The sequence below is a fragment of the Antechinus flavipes genome, chromosome 6 (genome assembly GCF_016432865.1).
Source record: "Antechinus flavipes isolate AdamAnt ecotype Samford, QLD, Australia chromosome 6, AdamAnt_v2, whole genome shotgun sequence".
Taxonomy (NCBI): Eukaryota; Metazoa; Chordata; class Mammalia; order Dasyuromorphia; family Dasyuridae; genus Antechinus; species Antechinus flavipes.
Genome location: NC_067403.1, coordinates 73,193,590 through 73,212,110, shown reverse-complemented (window position 1 = coordinate 73,212,110; position 18,521 = coordinate 73,193,590). Strand labels below are relative to the sequence as shown.

The 18,521-nt window shown below is 34.0% G+C and overlaps 1 protein-coding gene across 3 annotated transcripts in view; it reads left to right on the top strand.

Moving 5' to 3' along the window:
• The window catches only part of TTC29 (tetratricopeptide repeat domain 29), a 271,305-nt gene that overhangs the window by 73,766 nt on the left and 179,018 nt on the right, over positions 1–18,521 (top strand). For all 3 annotated transcript variants that reach the window (XM_051964925.1, XM_051964926.1, XM_051964924.1), the window contains exon 6: positions 3,471–3,656. In XM_051964925.1, the coding sequence (XP_051820885.1) occupies positions 3,471–3,656 (186 nt within the window). The remainder of the gene's footprint in view (positions 1–3,470; positions 3,657–18,521) is intronic.

Genomic DNA, 18,521 nt, shown 5'->3' with positions numbered 1-18,521 from the left:
GATTTGCAAGTCCCTTCAATATTTAAAAGCTGTCAAATTACCTTATCCTTGTTGAGAGTTTAGTACTGCCTCGTTCCTAAATTACCTTGCTGCCATGGTTAGGTCACCATTTTGCATCTTTCTTTCAAAGAAAATCCAAGTCTTTTAAGAACTATTAGAGTATTCTCATTGGGATGGGCTCTGTGAGAATAAATATGAGTTTTTGAGTGCCCTTACATGCGCCATGACAATGAATCTTCAATGTTAGAACTGTGTGGTGGAAACTGCCTTCTAAGAATTGATGATTATTTACAGAAATCCCTGGCAAGATCCATATATATTCTTATGATATTTGTCACACATCCAATTGAAGAGGGACCTATGGAAGAATGGAATAAAATGGAATAAAAATAGAAAAATTTTACTGTTAATCATGTCTGACTTTTCATGACCCCATTTGGGGTTTTCTTAGCAAAGATAAGTGTTTTGCCATTTCTTAATGCAACTTATTTTCAGATGGTGAAAGTGATGTAAATAAAATAAGTGACTTGCCCAGTGTCACATAGGTAATAAGTGTCAGAGGCCAAATTTGAACTTAGTTCTTCCTGGCTCCAGACCTGGCACTTTAACCACTGAACCACCTAGCTTTATTGGGACCTGTTTATTACTTACTAGCTGTGTGATCTTAGGACTGCCACCTCCTCTGTGCTTCAGTTTTCTCATCTATAAAATGAGATAATAGACTACATGGCCTATGGGATCCTTTCTAGCTCTGCCTCTGTGATATCCTCATCCTACTTTCGGAAGACTATATGACATGTTCTTAATCCATAGATATAAGCCGATGCCCTAGAGGTGCAAGCTCTCATATCTGTCTTAAAGGAGAACATTGAGAATGATATCACAGTCAGCAGTAACTTCTATGAGGCACAAATTTAATACAAATATTTTCCAAATGAGAAAAAAAGAAGTAATATATTTAAAAAACAAAATATCTTTTGTATTCAAAATACAGGGTGAAACATAATATGAACATGACCAATGTGGGAATTAGTTTTCCTTGAATATGCATATTTTTAATAAGGGCTTTATTTTATTCATTTATTTATTTTACTTTATTTTATTTTCTTCCTTTTGGGGAGGAGATAATTGAGGCAAAAAGAAAATAAATGCTTATTAATTCATTTTAAAAAGTCAAGTCACTAATATCTGATGATGTTGAATATATTGCTTTTTTAGGTAAACCTAATCATCAGCAAAATATTTTTCTCAAGTTGGGTTAGAAAAAGGGAGAAAGTTTGAAGAGAAGACTTTGGTATCCTAATTTTCTTTCTACTTCCTTCTTATGTATCATCTTTGTTGCTACCTCTGAAATATATAAACACTTTTAGCTCCTCTATCAGACAAATATCAGAGTAGAATATTAACATTTTGGTCTACTTTCTCCCCAAAGGATAAAAAGCATTACTGATTGATTATTTTACCTAGATCCTTGGGTGCTAATCCTGTGGTTTTCAATAGGTTTTTTTTTTTAAGTTTGTTAGATAATATTTTCCCGCGATGACTTGACTCTTTCTTTAGATCCTTTAAAGTGCTTGACCATTGTAGGACTTTTTTGACTATGATAGAAATGAAATAATAAACTGGAGTTGTACAGGTAACCAGGGGTTTTAAGCATGGTATTTTGTCCACATTAAAAATTGTTTCATTTTTTTCATTATTAATCTTTACAATTGGAAGGAATATTCTTTTTTTTTTTTAATTTTTGATGAACAGGTATTTTTCTCCTTTCCACCTCTGTCTCCTCCCAAATGAAAAAGAAAAGAAAAGAAAAGAAAAGAAAAGAAAAGAAAAGAAAAGAAAAGAAAAGAAAAGAAAAGAAAAGAAAAGAAAAAAAGAAAATCCATGTAACAAATATGCATAGTCAAAAAATCCTACAATTGTCATATCCAAAAATATGTTTTGACTTTCCTCAGCCCATCACCTCTCTCAGAAAATGAATGTATTGATATCAAGTTTCCCCATTCATTCTCTGAAATAATGATTGACTCTTGCATTGATCAGTGTTCTCAAGTCTTTTAAAGTCTTTTATGTTGACACTGTTGTTATTGTATAAATCTTTCTCTTTGTTCTGTGTATGTTAATCTGCATCAGTTCATATAAGTCTTGTCAGACTTTTTTTAACCATATATTTTAATTGTTCTTATGGCATGTTAATAACATATTAAATTCATATGCTATTATTTTGATAGCTATTTTCCAGTAGATAAACACCCATTCGTTTGCCATAAATATTTTTGCGTATAAGTATACTTATATTCATGTGCATAAGTCCATTTCTTCTTTCTTTGATCTCTTTAGATATTAGTGGGTCAAAACAAATTCACAGTTTATCAATTTGGGAGTTGCATCGCTCCAAATTGCTTTCTAGAATAGCTGGTCTCTTTAACATTTACTAATGAAAAAGAATTCATTCATAATATAAAACCTACTAAGTCATGTAATGGAAATTATAATTCATGACATGATATTACTTCATTTCTTCTTATATTTAATTTATACCCATACAGCTGGTGTAGGATTTGAAATGAGGAAGACCTGAGTTCAAATCCTGCTTCAAGCATTTACAAGATATGTGACATTGGTCAAGTCACTTAACTTCTGCCTCATTTTCCTCATCTGAGGGTGATAATAGCACCTACCTCACAGGATTGTTCTAAATAAAACATATAAAATAATATATGTGGATAAAAATTTTAATACATATATACATATATAAATAAATAAAAATATAAAGCATTTTCAATGTTATATAAGTTTTTGCAGTTTTGAGTATTAGCTTAAAGATAGCTGAGACACAGTATAAGTGCTATAGAGATGTCTATATACATTTGGGGGCTTATAATTTCATATGTATAATTAACTCCCATTATACATACAAATCAGCGACCCATATATAACTTACTTTTAGAAGGCTAATTGTTTTGATCACTTGTTTTGTTGTTATTTCAGATGTCTTTGTAGCCCCATTTAGGGGTTTTCTTGATAAAGATACTGAAATGGTTTATTGTTTCCTTCTCCACCTTATTTTACAGATGAGAAAACTGAGGTCACACAGCTAATAAGTTTCTGAGGCTGGATTTGAACTCAGGAAGCTGAGTCTTCCTGGTTCCAAGCCTAGTGCTCTGTACACCAAGGCAGCCTACAGCTACTCCAGGCAGAGTCACAGTGCTAGTACATATGAGAAGCAGAACTTGAACCTGGGACTTCTTTATTTTAAGCAGCCTTCTACCTAATATGTCACGACCCTCACCTTTATTCATTCCTGATTGAAAAATTCCTTAATCCATTTTAGAAATAGGAACCAAAAGCCACTACTTAGGTTTGTCATTTGGAGAGGTATAAAATTATCTGTTAAACATATTTTTACAAATTATTCTGTTGTTATATGTTAATAATGGGGTCGGTTTTATCTGTTTGTCCGTTTTAAGGTCGCTATGAAGAAATGTACAATAATATATTTGCTTTGGCCCGTTACTTTGACAACCCAGATGACAAATGGTTGAGGGATTACTTTTATGGACGATGTTTTAAGATTGGTCAGCTGATCAAAATTGATGGTGGAAGAAAGCTAGCAGAAGCCTACGCAAACATGGGTCTTCTCCATGAGGAAAATGGTAAGTAAGATTTGGAGAATCTGTTTCCAAAGGGATCCCTGGAATCAAGATGATCACCCTGTCCCCTATGCTTCAGGGAACCTTGTAGTAGCAAGGAGGGAGCTAGCAGAGGAGGCAAAGGTAATAATCTCACTGTGAATGGAGAAAAGGCTGTAGACTATTTAATTGAAAATTACATGATAAAGCAGAGAAATGGCACGAGTGGGACAATAGGGGATTATCATTAAGAAAAGATGCTTTCTTTCTACCTCATGGCTTCTGAAGGGCCTGGACCATTTCCCAGGATTCATTTTTCCATTGAAAGTTTGTACCAGCTGTATCACTTTCCCATCTTCCTTGGGTTTGTCCAACTATAATTGGACTATATCCAATTAAAATAAACAGTCTCCTGTAGTTTCCCCCACAACTCAATTTGCCCTCAAATAGCAGAATTCTAATTTGAACTCTTCTCCAAAGTGATATGAATATGACTTTATAAAAATAAAATATTATTACAAATCTTCTAGAAATATCATATAACTGAATTTAACTGTTGGTTACCACTAATCCTTAAAACTTCCCTTTCCATGTCCAGTCATAATTATAAAGATAGCTTGGATATGACTATGTCTTTTTCCATACATACTCTCCTTGTGCTTTATGTTGCCTTCTTTATGCAATTGAAGTTAAGTGACTTCCTTATGGTCATGCAGCTAATAGTGTTTGAAGCCAGATTTGAACTCAGTTCCTCCTGACTAGAGTTGGTACTTTATCCACTATACCCAACTTTCCCTTATATGCTATCATTTGAACCAGTTCTTTTATTCTTCACAGCTACTTTCATTGATCTTTTTAAATCTGATTTCTCCAGTACAAAAATGTTGGTTTCAGCTAAGCAATGTAATTTTTCTTAACGCTCTTAATTCATTAGATTGAACTTATCAGTAGTTTTTTTTTTTTTAACATTCATCTTCTTTCCCCTTCTAACTCTCCCCCACCTAACTGAAAAACAAAACCAAATCCCTATAATAAGTGTACATAGACAAGCAAAACAAAATCCCACTTTGATCATCTTCCAAAAATATGTATCTCTTTCTGAATATTTAGTCTGTCTCCTATTCCTCGAGAGATGAGGAATGGCATTCTTCATTCTCAACCTTTGGCACTGTGTTTGGTAACTGTGTTAACTGGAGTTCAGTTGTTTGTTGTTAAAATGTTATTATTAATATTATTATTATGTAAATTCTTCTCCTGGTTCTGCTCATGCTTCTCTGTATCAGTTCACAAAGGTTTTCTCATTTTCTCTGAAACCATCCTCTTCATTGTTTATTATGGCAAAATAATATTCCATGACATTCATCCTATTGTATTTTGTTCAGTCATTTATTATTGTATTATTATTATAATTATTATGTAGTATTATTTATATGTCAAAGCTCACCCTTTTAATTTTTTTGAGATTTTAAAGATGAATACTCAAAGTACAATAACAATTGACGATATGTTTCAGCAATATCCTACACTTGAAAATTATTATCTAAAACCTTCAATAAACAAAAATTTATTAATCAGGATAGAAAAGATGATATAGAGGAACTTTAAACATAAGACAGATTAAATTTAGATTCCACTTCTGTTTACCAGTCACCAATTATGTATAGAGCATTATGCTAATTATGAGGGAAGAAGAATCCAAAGATTATCTAGAACACTCTACATCCAAGATGCTCATGGGACACTTGTATTGGAGTGGGAGGAAGGCAATTCTTCAGATTAGAATTGCAAATGGCAGAAGGGTTGGGATGGAGAGTAAAACCGACTGTTATACTAATCTAAAAGTGTACTATCTTATGAGTTACACTAATCTAGAAGGATGACTCATAAGAACAGTAAGAAGGATTTTACCCTACTATTTAAAAGTAAATATTTTAGGGGCAGCTAGTTAGATCACTGGCCCTGAAGTCAGGAAGACCTAAGTTCAAATCTGACCTCAGACACTTAAAACTTCCTAGCTGTGTGTCCCTGGGCAAATCACTTAATGCTAATTGCCTCAGCGAAAAAAATAAAAAATAAAAATAAAAATAATTAGTAAATAAAGAAATTTTTTTCCAGGAATCTGTAAGGTTGCCAAATTTTGGATAAATCACTTCCTAAAATCTGTGTTTATATCAGTTATACAATTTAATACAAATTATGGGATTTTTTTTAATTCTCTAAAAATGTATGAAGTTTTATAACCCAGGGCTATATGGGCTGAAACTCTTAAAAGATATGTTTGAATCAAACAATCAAGCACTTAAGGCTAATTCCCTATTGGCCAACGACTCTATTAATATATGTTTGGAATTGCTCTTCTCACAGTTAATGCTGGCTAGATGCTTGGAGTTAAGAGAATTGTAGGTGAGGATTAGGGGATGGGGTGAGAGAGGTGAGAAAATCTCCCTTTTCAGCAGGAAGAGGAGGAGAAAGGTTGATGGTGAGCCTGTGGCAGTTTGTCTGTCTCCTTCACTTCTCCCCTCTGACTCTGGCTGTTCCTGAGGCCTCCAGGGAGCTAGCCCAGACTTTACAATTCTCTCCTTCAGTAAGATAGTGAAAAAATTACTGAATTTGGACTCCTAAGGCACAGGTTGGAATCCTAACACACACATTTCTTTGTGTGATCTTAGGTGAGTAATTGAACTCCTCAACCTCAGGTTTTTTTTTTCCTAAAATTAAAAGATTTAACTAAGTGAACTTTAACTTTTTTCTCTGCTCTAAATTGCATTATGCTGTAATTATTAGATGAATCTCTCCTTAATGGACACACTGTGATTTGGTTAATCACAAATGCCCACTTGTTATAATGGGAGGACAAGTAAGGGAGAAATTGGTAGCTTACGTGTTCTTAGCATTTTTCATTGTTTTTTTTTTAAATATAATTTGAATAGACATATAGACATATGTAATAGAATTAGACATATTAGAACATCATAGCTAAGTTACTTTGATAGTGTTCTGTATGGATATTTTACTTAAATGTAATTTGGACAGATCAGAGTGTTTTTAATAACATTTTTACACTTAATCTGCATTATTTACATTTTCTCTATAACTTTAAGTCTAAAAAATCAACAAATTAATAATTCATAATCTGATTTATAGTATTTTCCAGCTTCCAGGGTCCAACTGCCCACACTGAAAATTTAACCATCAGCTCTCATGAGCATTATAGGTCTTTTCTAAGAAGAAAACTTCTTTGAAGTATGAAAGTTGTATAAGTCACTTCAGCTCACTGAAGTTATTTCCTCATATCCAAAATGAAGCCGTTGAATTAGATGGCCTTTGATAAAGCTGATTATTATTCTTTTAGTTATATATACAAAAGGCAGGGAATGATATATAAGGATATGAGTCTAGAGATTGACTTTTAATGGGTAAAAAGACCCAGAGGCAAACATGATTGATGCTAAGGATGCTTTTCCCAGGTTAAAAAGGTAGCATGACTATTAGATTAAGGAAAATTTTAAATGCCAAACTGTGGCATGTGGATTTAATTTAGACACAGTCTTGGGAGCCATGCAAGGTTCTTGAGCAGAGGAGTGACATGATTTAGATGTATGCTTAAGGAAAATAAGTCTGGCAGCAGAATGAAAGAAAACAGAATGAAAATTTATCAGGTTAATTAAGTTACTGGACTAAAAATCCCCCTCAACTTGTTTTCTTCTTTGCCTGCTTCCTAAGCTTTTATCCCTCACCATGAGTTCCCAGTTTGGCTTGGAAAATGCCTTTCCTTACAAGGCAATCCAGTTACTCTGAAAAGAAACTGATATCCATATTAGGAGAATTGTAAAAATAATTGGTTTCTCCCCAAGTAGAATGCTATACTCATAGAGACAGAGCTTTCAACTAGACCTTGGAAAAGACAGCTAGCTGTTTCATGCTCCCAGATTGCTTTTCATTCATTCATATATTCATCAAGAATTTTTAGCATCTTTTTGACAGCAAACCTACACTAAGCACTCCTGTACAAAGAAATAAACAAAACAGTCCCTTTTCTCAAGGACCTTGCATTCTATTGGGGGAAACAGTATGAACACAGATGGATAAGTATAAAGTTCATTTGGAGTAAACAGGAAGTAGTTCAGAGGTTCAGCAACTCAGATGTAGTTTAGATACAGATATCTGGCTATGTGGAAGGAAATCATATCCAGACCCCAATCCCCTGCCTTTAAAAATCATTTAAGAGACTAGTTAAGTGGGAGGAAAGAAGACAAAAAGGAATAAAGGGAAAGAAAAAAAGAACAGAGGAAGGAAGGAAAGAAGGAAGAAATAAAGGAAAGAAGGAAAAAAGGAAGGAAGGAAGGAAAGAAAGAAGGAAGGAAGAACTAAATAAATGAATGAAAAAGAAAAGAGAAAGGAAAGGAGGGAGGAAGGAAGAAAAAAGAAGGAAGGTTTTTATTAAATGCCTACTACATGTCAAGAACAGTTCTAAACACCTTGCAAATATTTTATTTGATCATCACAGCCATCATCAGAGGTGAGTGCTATTACTATTTCCATTTTATAGTTGAGGAAACTGAGGTAATCAGAAGTGACTTGCCCATTGACACATAGCTAGTAAATGTCTGAGACTAGGTTTAAACTCAGATATTCTTAATTCCAGTCCTGAAAATGTTAAAAATATTAGCACTAAGAAGAAATAGATCATGATTTATTTATAAGGTGTTATGAGACCCGGGACTTCTAGAAGCCAAGATGGTGGAGTAAGCAGTAAATCACTGTAATTCTTCCATATTTACCTCCAACCAACCGTAAAAGATCACTCTGAAACAAATCCTGGAACAGCAGAACCAGCAAAAAAAAAAATGAGGTAAAATAATCTTTTAGCCCAAGAAACTTAGAAGATTGGGCAGAAAGGTCTGTTTGTCTCAGTGCAGAGCAGAACAGGAAACATCCCAGCAAACCAGCAGGAGATCCTGAGCCCTGTGTGTTGGAGCTGGCAAATACCAAGTCCAGGACCCTCCAAGTGCCTCAGCATAGCCGGGAGAAGGGGCAGACTCCAGCTCCAAGAACAATGACCAGTTTCAGTGTGTTTCAGCCCTAAGCAAAGAGGCAACTTCTAGCAGCCAGACCTCTATGCTTCTGTGTAACCCTGGGAAAATGCAAAAATACTTCCCACCTAAGACACTAGAACTAGGACCCCAGTTCAATACCAGCAGCTGCCAGACCCCTGTGGATTCCAGCAGCTCCAGTCCATCCTGCCTCCTCAATGTTGCCCCAGACATGAGGGTACTCCATGGGTCTCATGGCACCATCAGTGCAGCACAAGGTAAACAGCCAGGGTCTGCAGCCCCTAATACAAGAAGACCGAGACAGTGCCTCTTCCACCTTGGGAGCAGAACTCAAACTGAAAAGAAAGGAAAAGAGCCAAAAAGGATATGCAAGGAAAAAACCACCCAGAAAAAAAAAAGCATCTGATCATAAAAAATTATTATTGTGACAGGGAAGATCAAGACACAAATTCACAAGAGGGCAATGATATCAAAATAGCTATGGGCAAAACTGCAAAGAAAAATGGGAAGTAGTTTCATGCCAAGAAAGAATTCACGAAAGAGCTCAAAAAGAAGTTTAAGATTATAGAAGATAAGTAGAAGAAACATTGGGGGGAAAATGAAAGTGGTGAGAGAGTATTATAAAACAAAGAGTCAACAGCTTGTAAAAAAAAAAAGAAAAATCCTTAACAAGTATAATTGGCCAAATGGAAAGGAACGTACAACAGCTAACAGAGGAAAACCACTTCTTACAAGTCAGAATTACAAGTGGACATTAACGACTCTATGAGACATTGATTCTCAAATTCAAAAGAATGAAAAAACAGAAAATGTAAAATACATCATAGAAAAAATAACTGCCCTGGAAAATAGATCCAGGAGAGACAATGTCAAAACTATTGAACTATCTGAAATCCATAATCACAAGGAGAACCTGGACAACATCTTCCAAAAAATTGTCAGAAAACTGCCCTGATATCCTGGAACCAGAGAGCAAAATAGGCATTGAAATAATTTACCAATCACCTCAGGAAAGATCATCTCCAAAATAAAAACTCCAAAGAACTTTATAACCAATTTATAGAATTATCAAGTCAAGGAAAAATTACTGCAAGCATTCTGGCAATACTGCCAAAATACAACAATTCAAACATTGGAGAGTAACAGTTTGGAAATCACAGTAATTGTTAAGGCCAGTATTAAAGCATTACATTCAAGCATGATATTCTGGAAGGCAAAGGAGCTAGAACTACAACTAAGATTTACCTACTCAGAGATATTAAGCATAATACATAAGAGGGAGGGGATGATCATTCAATGAAATAGAAGGATTTTAAATGTTCATAAAGAGACCAGAATTAAAAACTGTGATCTCTGATATCAAGATCCCACAGAAGCCTAAGAAGGTAAAAAGGAAAGAGAAAATTTTAGAACTCTAAATCTTGTAAAAATGAATGCTAAAAATTGTCAGCTAGATGGCACAGAGGATAGAGTACCAGCTGTGGAGACAAGAGTACCTGAATTGAAATGTAGCCTCAGACTCTTAATACTTTCTAGCTGTGTAACTCCAATTGCCTCATATACACAAAAAGAAAAGAAAAGAAAAATGAATGCTGAAAATTATCTTGACATGTAATTAGAGGAAAAGACTATTTTTGAAAAAAGATGTTATGAGCAAAATTCAAGAAATTCATTTTATTATTGGCACTTAGAATATGCCAGGTGTTAGGTGTCTGAAATCAAAATTTTAAAAATACCTCTTTTGGATAAATTAACATAATAAGGTGTTTTTTTGTTTTTTTCCTTTTCTGACAAAGTGCTAGTCTAGACAATCTGGCACACTGCATAGAGTTCTGGACCCCAATCAGCAATACCTGGGTTCAAATCTCACCTCATCTATTTACTAGCATAGTGACCATAGACATGTTATTTTTAACTTCCCTATAACTCAGGAGACTCTTAAGATTTGTCTAATAAGTTATGGACTGACTGTAAATTTATTCCTAACATAATGACATAATGTTATTTTAAGAGAATTAGAATCAATGATTCATCAAACTATAATTTAGTCTATCTTTATTTTTTAGTGTAAAAAGAAACAAAAATAGCTTTGTGAGACAATTTTCATCATGACTTTCCACTAACTCTGAGAGATCAAATACTTCAGATGACTGGTAATAATTCATGTAAGGAAGTATGTAGAAAAGTTATTTACCCAATTCAGAATTTTTATGGTGAGAATTATGGATGAAACAAATCTTCACTTGTTTACAAAATCAAGAGATGGTGTTGTCTAGATAGTCTTAAAAATCATAACCAAAAACCTGGTTTTAATAGAAAAAAATGAAAATATCTATAAAACATGGATTTAAATGGAAGATTTTTGAAAAACAAGTTCTGGGTAGGGTGAGCTTACAGTCTCATGGCAGTTCTAAATTGCTCTGACTTCCTTGACTTGACTTCACTTTCCCAATCTATAAGCTTCTCTTCTAGTTCTTCTGCCATCTTATTTAGCCAGTACAGGTTCCTGAAAAAGAGAAAGAGTTTTTCTTTCATTAGCCACAAGGTAGCTCATTCCCTGAAACTTTTTAATCCTGAAGTTCAAATGCTACTTAAGAGTTAAGATAGATAATTATGTTTACTTTTTCTTATCTAGTTGTGGATACCTATAGTTTTGATGGCTGTCTCTTTCTCCACACACACACAAACACACATAGATACACTCACATGCATACATACATACATATAATGCATATATATGTGTATGTGCATATGTGAATTTGTGTATACTTGATTATACATGTATATATACATTATAACATAATTATATATAATATAATATAGATATAATATAATATACCTATATATGTCACTTAATGATCTAACACCATTTCAAAAGACTCATGATGGAAAATGTTATCCACATTCTAAAAGAAAACAGAATTTGAATGCAGATAAAAGCATATTAATTTTCACTTTATTTTTTCCTGGTTTTTTTCCTTTTGGTCTATGTCTTCTATTCCAACATGACTAATATATAATTCTTTTACATGGTTGCACATCTATAATCTATATCAAATTGCTTACTATCTTAAGGAAGAAAACAGGGGAAAAGACAGAGAAAAGTTGGAGCTCAAATGGGCAGTTAGGTGGCACAATGGATAGAGTATCAGTTCTGCTGTCAGAAGAATTTGAGTTCAAATCTGGCTTCAAAAATTTAACACTTACAAGCAATGTGACCCTAAATAAGTTACTTAACTCCAACTGCCTCACAAATACAAATAAATGAATGAATGAGTGAGTGAAATGTTGAAATTTAATTGGAAAAAATAAAATGTGATATTAAAAATAATATACATTTTAAAGGAGCAAAAGTATAGATAGCAAGAACTAGATGAAGAAAAATAAATATACATATATGTGTGAATATATATATATATTTCTTCAAGTATATTTTTGTATAAATATGTATATATTTAGATTTAAAGTATACAGTTTTAAAGGAGCAAAAATGTAGGAAGCAATAACTGGATGAAGAAAAGTAAATTATAAAAAAGCAAATGCATATGTATGTGAAGGGATACCCATGAGTTCATTTCTTTACAAGAAACTGCACATACTACTTCTGAAGTCCTGGAAGATAAACTGTTTTAATCCTAAACAAATCAAGACAAGTATTTATTAAGCATACCTAGTACATGAAGCACAGTTGCTTTAAGTACATATTAAAGATGAGAAATGATCCCTACCCTCAAGGAACTTGAAATCTAATAGAGGAAGAAGGATGATGAGTATTTAATGAATATAGATGTATAGACAGGAACATGTCAACATTGTGTTTCTGTACATTGTAGAAATGGAAATAACTATTGAGAAATTCACTGTTGAATGAATGTAAGTGGTTTTCTTTTCTTGTTTTAAAGTAAAAAATGGTCATCATAAATGTAATAACTATCAAGAAAAACAAGCAACCAGCCAGTGCTAGCATTCTGAGGAGGTTTTATCTGCTGTTTTAACTCTTAATCTTTAAAAAACAAAACCTCACAGTATATCTGTTACTTTCCTCTTAAATGATAGTGGCGTCTATTTGAAAGCTGGGAGGCTTCCCATTAGCCACTTTTCCCCAAATTAGAATTTATATTCTGTAGCATCCCAGCCTTTAAAGGTCTAGCATCATCAATTTAGAACTGTAAGGGACCTAAAAAACTCTAAAGCCCAATCCCCTATTTTATAGATGAAGAAACTTGGTCCCAGAAAGGTTAAATGTTATGTCCAGGGTCACGTGGTAAGTTTCTGAGATATGACTCAAACCCATTTCTTTCTGACACTTTAATAGAAGTGTTCTGCCTACCATACTGTATTGGACCATTAAGAGGTGACATGTTATACACAAGTATAATGAACTCAGAGTAGACTGTCTTTCATCTTTGAGAAAGACTAATGAACCATATTAATGAGTGAATCTACAATGTGAGTGAGCTAGTGGCTCACTGAATAGACCCCCTGATCTGGAGTCAGGAAAGCCTGAGTTCAAATCTAGTCTCAGACATTTACTAGCTGCGTGATCCAGGACAGATTTCTTACCCTCCCTCTACCTCAGTTTCTTTATCTGTGAAGTGGGAATGAATAATAGCACCTATTTTCCAGGACTGTTATAAGGATAAAATGAGGTTTCATTTATAAAGTACTTAATAGACAATAATTCATTGATACATAATAGGTGCTTTATGTGTTTATGTGTATCTTAGATATGCATTTCTATATACACACATATATACACTAGTTGGTATTATTTTTATTTGTGTGTATAAGTGTTTAGCATGGGGGTATTTAATTCAATTAAAGAAGATTTATTATTGACCTATTATGCATAAGGTCTTATGCTCTATAAACACCTTTATAAGGTATTGAGGGCATAATTGCAAAAGAAAATGGTCCCTGCACTCAAGGAGCTTACTTAATACTATTGGCGAGTTCCATCTTCTAAATAGGTAAGGAATATATAAATATAATATAATATATATAGAGAGAGAGACAGACAGACAGACAGAGAGACAGAGAGAAAGAAGGAGGAAGATAAAGAGACAGAAGCAGAGAGAGACAGAGACACAGAGACAGAGATAGACATACACACAGAGAGAAACATGAAAGCAAAATATTGGGGAGATAGTGCTAACAATTGGAGAAATCAGGAAAGGTGGTCTGCAAGAAATGATCTTGAGGTTCAGCCTTGAATGAAGTGAACATTTCAAGAGGTCAATGTGAGGAAAGAAAAACATTCTAGTCTGGGGTACAACTTTGTAAGGGTCCTAAGACAAGAGATAGACCATCTGGTATAGGAAACACCAGATGAACTGGTGAGATAATGATGTGAGGTAAATATGGAGATACAGGCTGGAGCTGGGTTGTTAGGGGTTTTAAATGTCAAACAAAGGAATTTGTACCTTTTTAGCCTAGAGATAACTGAGGACTATTGAAGGTTTCTGGGCAAAAAAGTGACATAGTTAGATCTGTGTTTTGGAAAGATTATTTCAGCACCCACATGAATTATGGAATGGGGAGGGTTAGTCCTGAGACAAATGATTATTTAGGAGGGTATTGTTATAGTCCAGCTGAGGGTATTGTTATGAGTCCAGGTGATAAAAAACTGAAATAGGGTGCTGGTTGGATTAGTGAGGAAAAAGGGGAAATGAGAGTAATATGGTGGTGGTTACCATGATGAGACTTGTTAACTGATTGGATTTAGAGATGAAGAAGAAGTGGAAGATCCCAAAATTAGGAACCTCAGAAAGATGATGCCCTTGATAGAAATGGGGGTATGGTTGGGAATATGGGCTGATTTAGAGATAGTGAGTTCTGTCCTAGATCTGCTGATCCTAAGAGTCCCCTGAAACTAAGAAGTAAAGATATCCAACAGGAAGGAGGTGGTTTGGGTCTGGAGCTCAAGAGAGAGAGAGATCATGGATGGTTATATATATTTGGGAGTGATCTCCATGGGATTACAGTTTAGCATGTTGATATTAATATCATCCTTCAGGAAAAGAGCATAAAGGTCTAGAAGAAAGCGTTGACATATAACCATGTTTAAAGGGCAGGATAAAATGATATTCCAGTGAAATGCACTGAGGAGCATTCAGATAGAAGAGGGAGAGAGAAGTATCACAAAAGTCAAAGAGAGTCTCTGAAAGGAAAAAGGATTAATAATGATCAACAATGTCCTTAGCTAAAAGGAGGCTAAGGAGAATGAGGGCTTAGAAAAGGCCATTGAATTTAGAAATTAAGAGATGTTGAGGATACTTTATGCATTGAAATTAATTAATTTGCATTTAAATAGATACTAAGTAAATTGATTATATGTAAAAACAGATTACATTTTTAACAAATCATTTAATTTTTTAAAAGAATCTTTTGAAACTTAGGAGAGGGCAGAGCTAGCAAAATGGCCAGTTCATGCCACAAACATTTATTGAAATTTTACAATAAGAAGTCACTGTGTTAGACATCCAAAGAGATACAAAAATAGAGAGAACCCACATTCCTTGAAGGAGTTTACAATCCAATATCACTTACTTTAAAAAATACTCAGAGAATTAAATAAAAAGTAGAACATGATAAATATCAAAGAAAAATAGAAAACAGAGTTTGAGAATTTACAAAAGGAAGAAATCACTTTCAGCAGGAGTTGGGATTAGGAAAACCTCATAGAAGTATTTGAACTGATGAAACTTGATTTTTGAGACATGCTAATTGATTGTTTCCTAAAGCTCTGTCACTTTTCTTTCTATTACTTTCTCCCTTTCCCATTGTCTTAATTTTCTCCAGTCCTATCCTCCCATCCAAGCTACAGAATTATAATTCCCATTGTCTGATATTGCTATCCACTTTGGAACCTTTTACTCTGTTTGAAATAGTACTCATGGTTGTCAACCTCTCTACCTCAAAAATTGATCATCTTCTTTACTTCACTATGTCTGTTAATGATGAAATAATTCTCCAGTCACACAGGTCACTCTTTCCTCTCTTTTTCCCTCTGCCCCTCCCCCCAATGAATCAGTCACCAAATCCCATATATCCTATATTTCTTTGGGAATCTAGAATGATGATAGTTCCCATTTGTCTTTGGGAATCTAGAATAATGGTAGTTCCCATTTTTTATTCATGGCTTTTGAGAATTGTTAATCACTACATCTTACTGGCAGTTTGCCTATCTATCCATTGATCTATCTATGTATCCATCTATCTATCTTATCTCTCTCTTATCTTTCTACACAACCATCTAACCAGTCTTCTTATGCAATTTCATCAACTTAATATCTATCTTTTTTTTACCTAAATAAAATGAAGGAAATGTTACCTAAATAAAATGAAAGAATATTAAAGCACAGTTTATCCTCGTTTATGGAAGTGTCACTTTCTATAATACAATGCTAAAAAGAACATGAATGCAAGATGACAGAACACTTAAGTAACTGCTGATGTTAAGTTAATGAAATTATACAAGGAGCTGATTGGTTGATGATGCTACGACTCAGTGCTCATCTGTATAATTATATTTAAAATTTAGAGTGGATATTTATGTATATAGTAAAGTCATGTTTAACTTAACCAGTTTAAACACATTCTCCAAATGCATTTCATTTGTGGGGAAATCACAAGAAAAGAAGCTGACATCAGAAAAATTATTTATTATTACTACTACTACTACTACTACTACTACTACTACTACTACTACTACTACTAATCTAAGGTATGACCTAAGTAGATTTAAAAAATCCTATTTTATCTACTACATTTTTTATAATTTTACAATTACTTCTTCATGGAGATTTTATGAAAATTTTGATTAAATTGGTAATTTTCAGGAAGATTTTCAATTGATCTTAGGCCAAAAAAATTCAGTTCATCCTGAGATTTGCAATTTAGCTTATCCTACTTGAGTACATCACCAGTAATAGAAATTTGTGAATGCAAAAAAGGAGAAGGAGTAGTAACGGAAGCATATGGGAAAATTTGTCATTTTCTCTCTGACTCAACAATATTTAGCTCTTGAAAAATAGAAAGGGAGTGGAGGAAGTTGCAAGTCATACAATACAATACCTAATTACAATACTAATGGAATTAATTATACTTAATATACATTAAAATCATTTCTATTTATACATTTGAAATTAGGGAGAGTTAGGAAAACAGAATTGAACTTATCCATATGTAATATATGCTGGGCCTGACTTAGGCTTGTACACCAGTACTTTAGGTCTAAAACTAGATCAAAATGAGATATTATAATCTATCTAACTATTATTAAAAAGTTTCCCTAACCATTGCAGGGAAAGGATAATCAGAGCAAGGAAGGGATATATGTCTAGATTGAAGTATTGAGTCAACTGAGCTATTAGTCTTTTTCATGGTAGTGATTTAGCTTTAGCCATTTCCTGTCCTTAATGTGACCTTAAAGTTATGTCTAAGCTTTAGTTCCCAAATCCAATCAAATCTCATGATATTCTTATGGAAAAAGTAGACTAAGAGTTGTATGTGAAGGTAGTTTAGGATACTGCTTCAACTAAACCTTGTAAAAATTCAAATGCCAATAATTATAAAATCTATCAAAAAGTAATGGAATGATTAAGAGAATAGAAACTTAAATATAACATTCTTATAGAGATCATAAGAATTACCACAAGGTAAGAAAGGTGGAGGGGAGACAGAGGGAGAAAAGGAGAAAGTGAGGGAGAGAGGGAAAGAGAAAGGGTAGGAAGGAGGAATGGGAAGGAGGGAAAGAAGGAGAGAGGAAGAAGGGAGAGAAGAAAGAAAAGAAAGGAAGGAAGGAGGAAAGTAAGAAAAGGAAGAAGGAAGAGAAAAAAGGAAAGAAGAAAGGAGGGAGGTAGGGAAGGAGGAAGGGATGGAGAGAAGAAGGAAGGAAAGCAGAGAGGCAAGGAGAGAGGGAGGGAGAGAGGAAGGAAGGGAAGAAGGGAAGGAGGGAGGGAGGAAGGAAATGAAGGGATAGAAATATGGAGGGAGGTTCCAACTATCAAGAAGTGATTTAAGTTCTTAGATCAGGGGGAGAGTAATTTTATTTGTCCTCTTTCCTCCACTCACTCTGCAATATTGTTCATTGACTCCTAATAGGTTTTTCTCACTCTTTAATTTTTCCTCCATATACTTGCCAAAGCAGTACTCCTAAGCATCAAATATAATTGTATTTTTGGCTCTATTTAACTAGAGTCTGTGAAGCTAAGTGGTATGGTGGATAGAGCTCTGGACTTAGAATCAGGAAGACTTATCTTTAGATTTCAAATCTGGCCTCAGACATTTGCTTGTTATGTGACCCTGAGCATATCACTTAACCCTGTCTGCCTCAATTTTCCTTTTTACCTCAATTTCCTCATCTGTAAAATAAGCCAGAAGGAAATGGCAAACCACTCCAGGATCGTTGCCAAGAAAACCCCAAATGGGGTCATGAAGAATTGGACTGAACAACAAGAGAAGCAGCAAATCTCAAGTCTAGATAGAGATTTTCTTGGTGAAAAGAAAAAAATAATTCTGTTAACTGACTAGTTTGACACTATAGAATCTCTAAACCAAAGCTTCTTTTATTTTCATTATTTTTATTTAAGCTTTTTATTTTTTAAAACAAATGCATAGATAATTCTTCGACATTAGCCCTTGCAAAACCCTGTGTTCCAATTTCATCCCTTTCCCCCATGCTCTCCCTTAGATGGAAAGTAGTCCAATACATGTTAAACATGGTAGAAATATATGTTAAATCCAATATATGCATACATATTTACACAATTATCATGCTGCACTATTTACACAATTATCATGCTGCACTAGAAAAGTCAAATCGGTAAAAAAA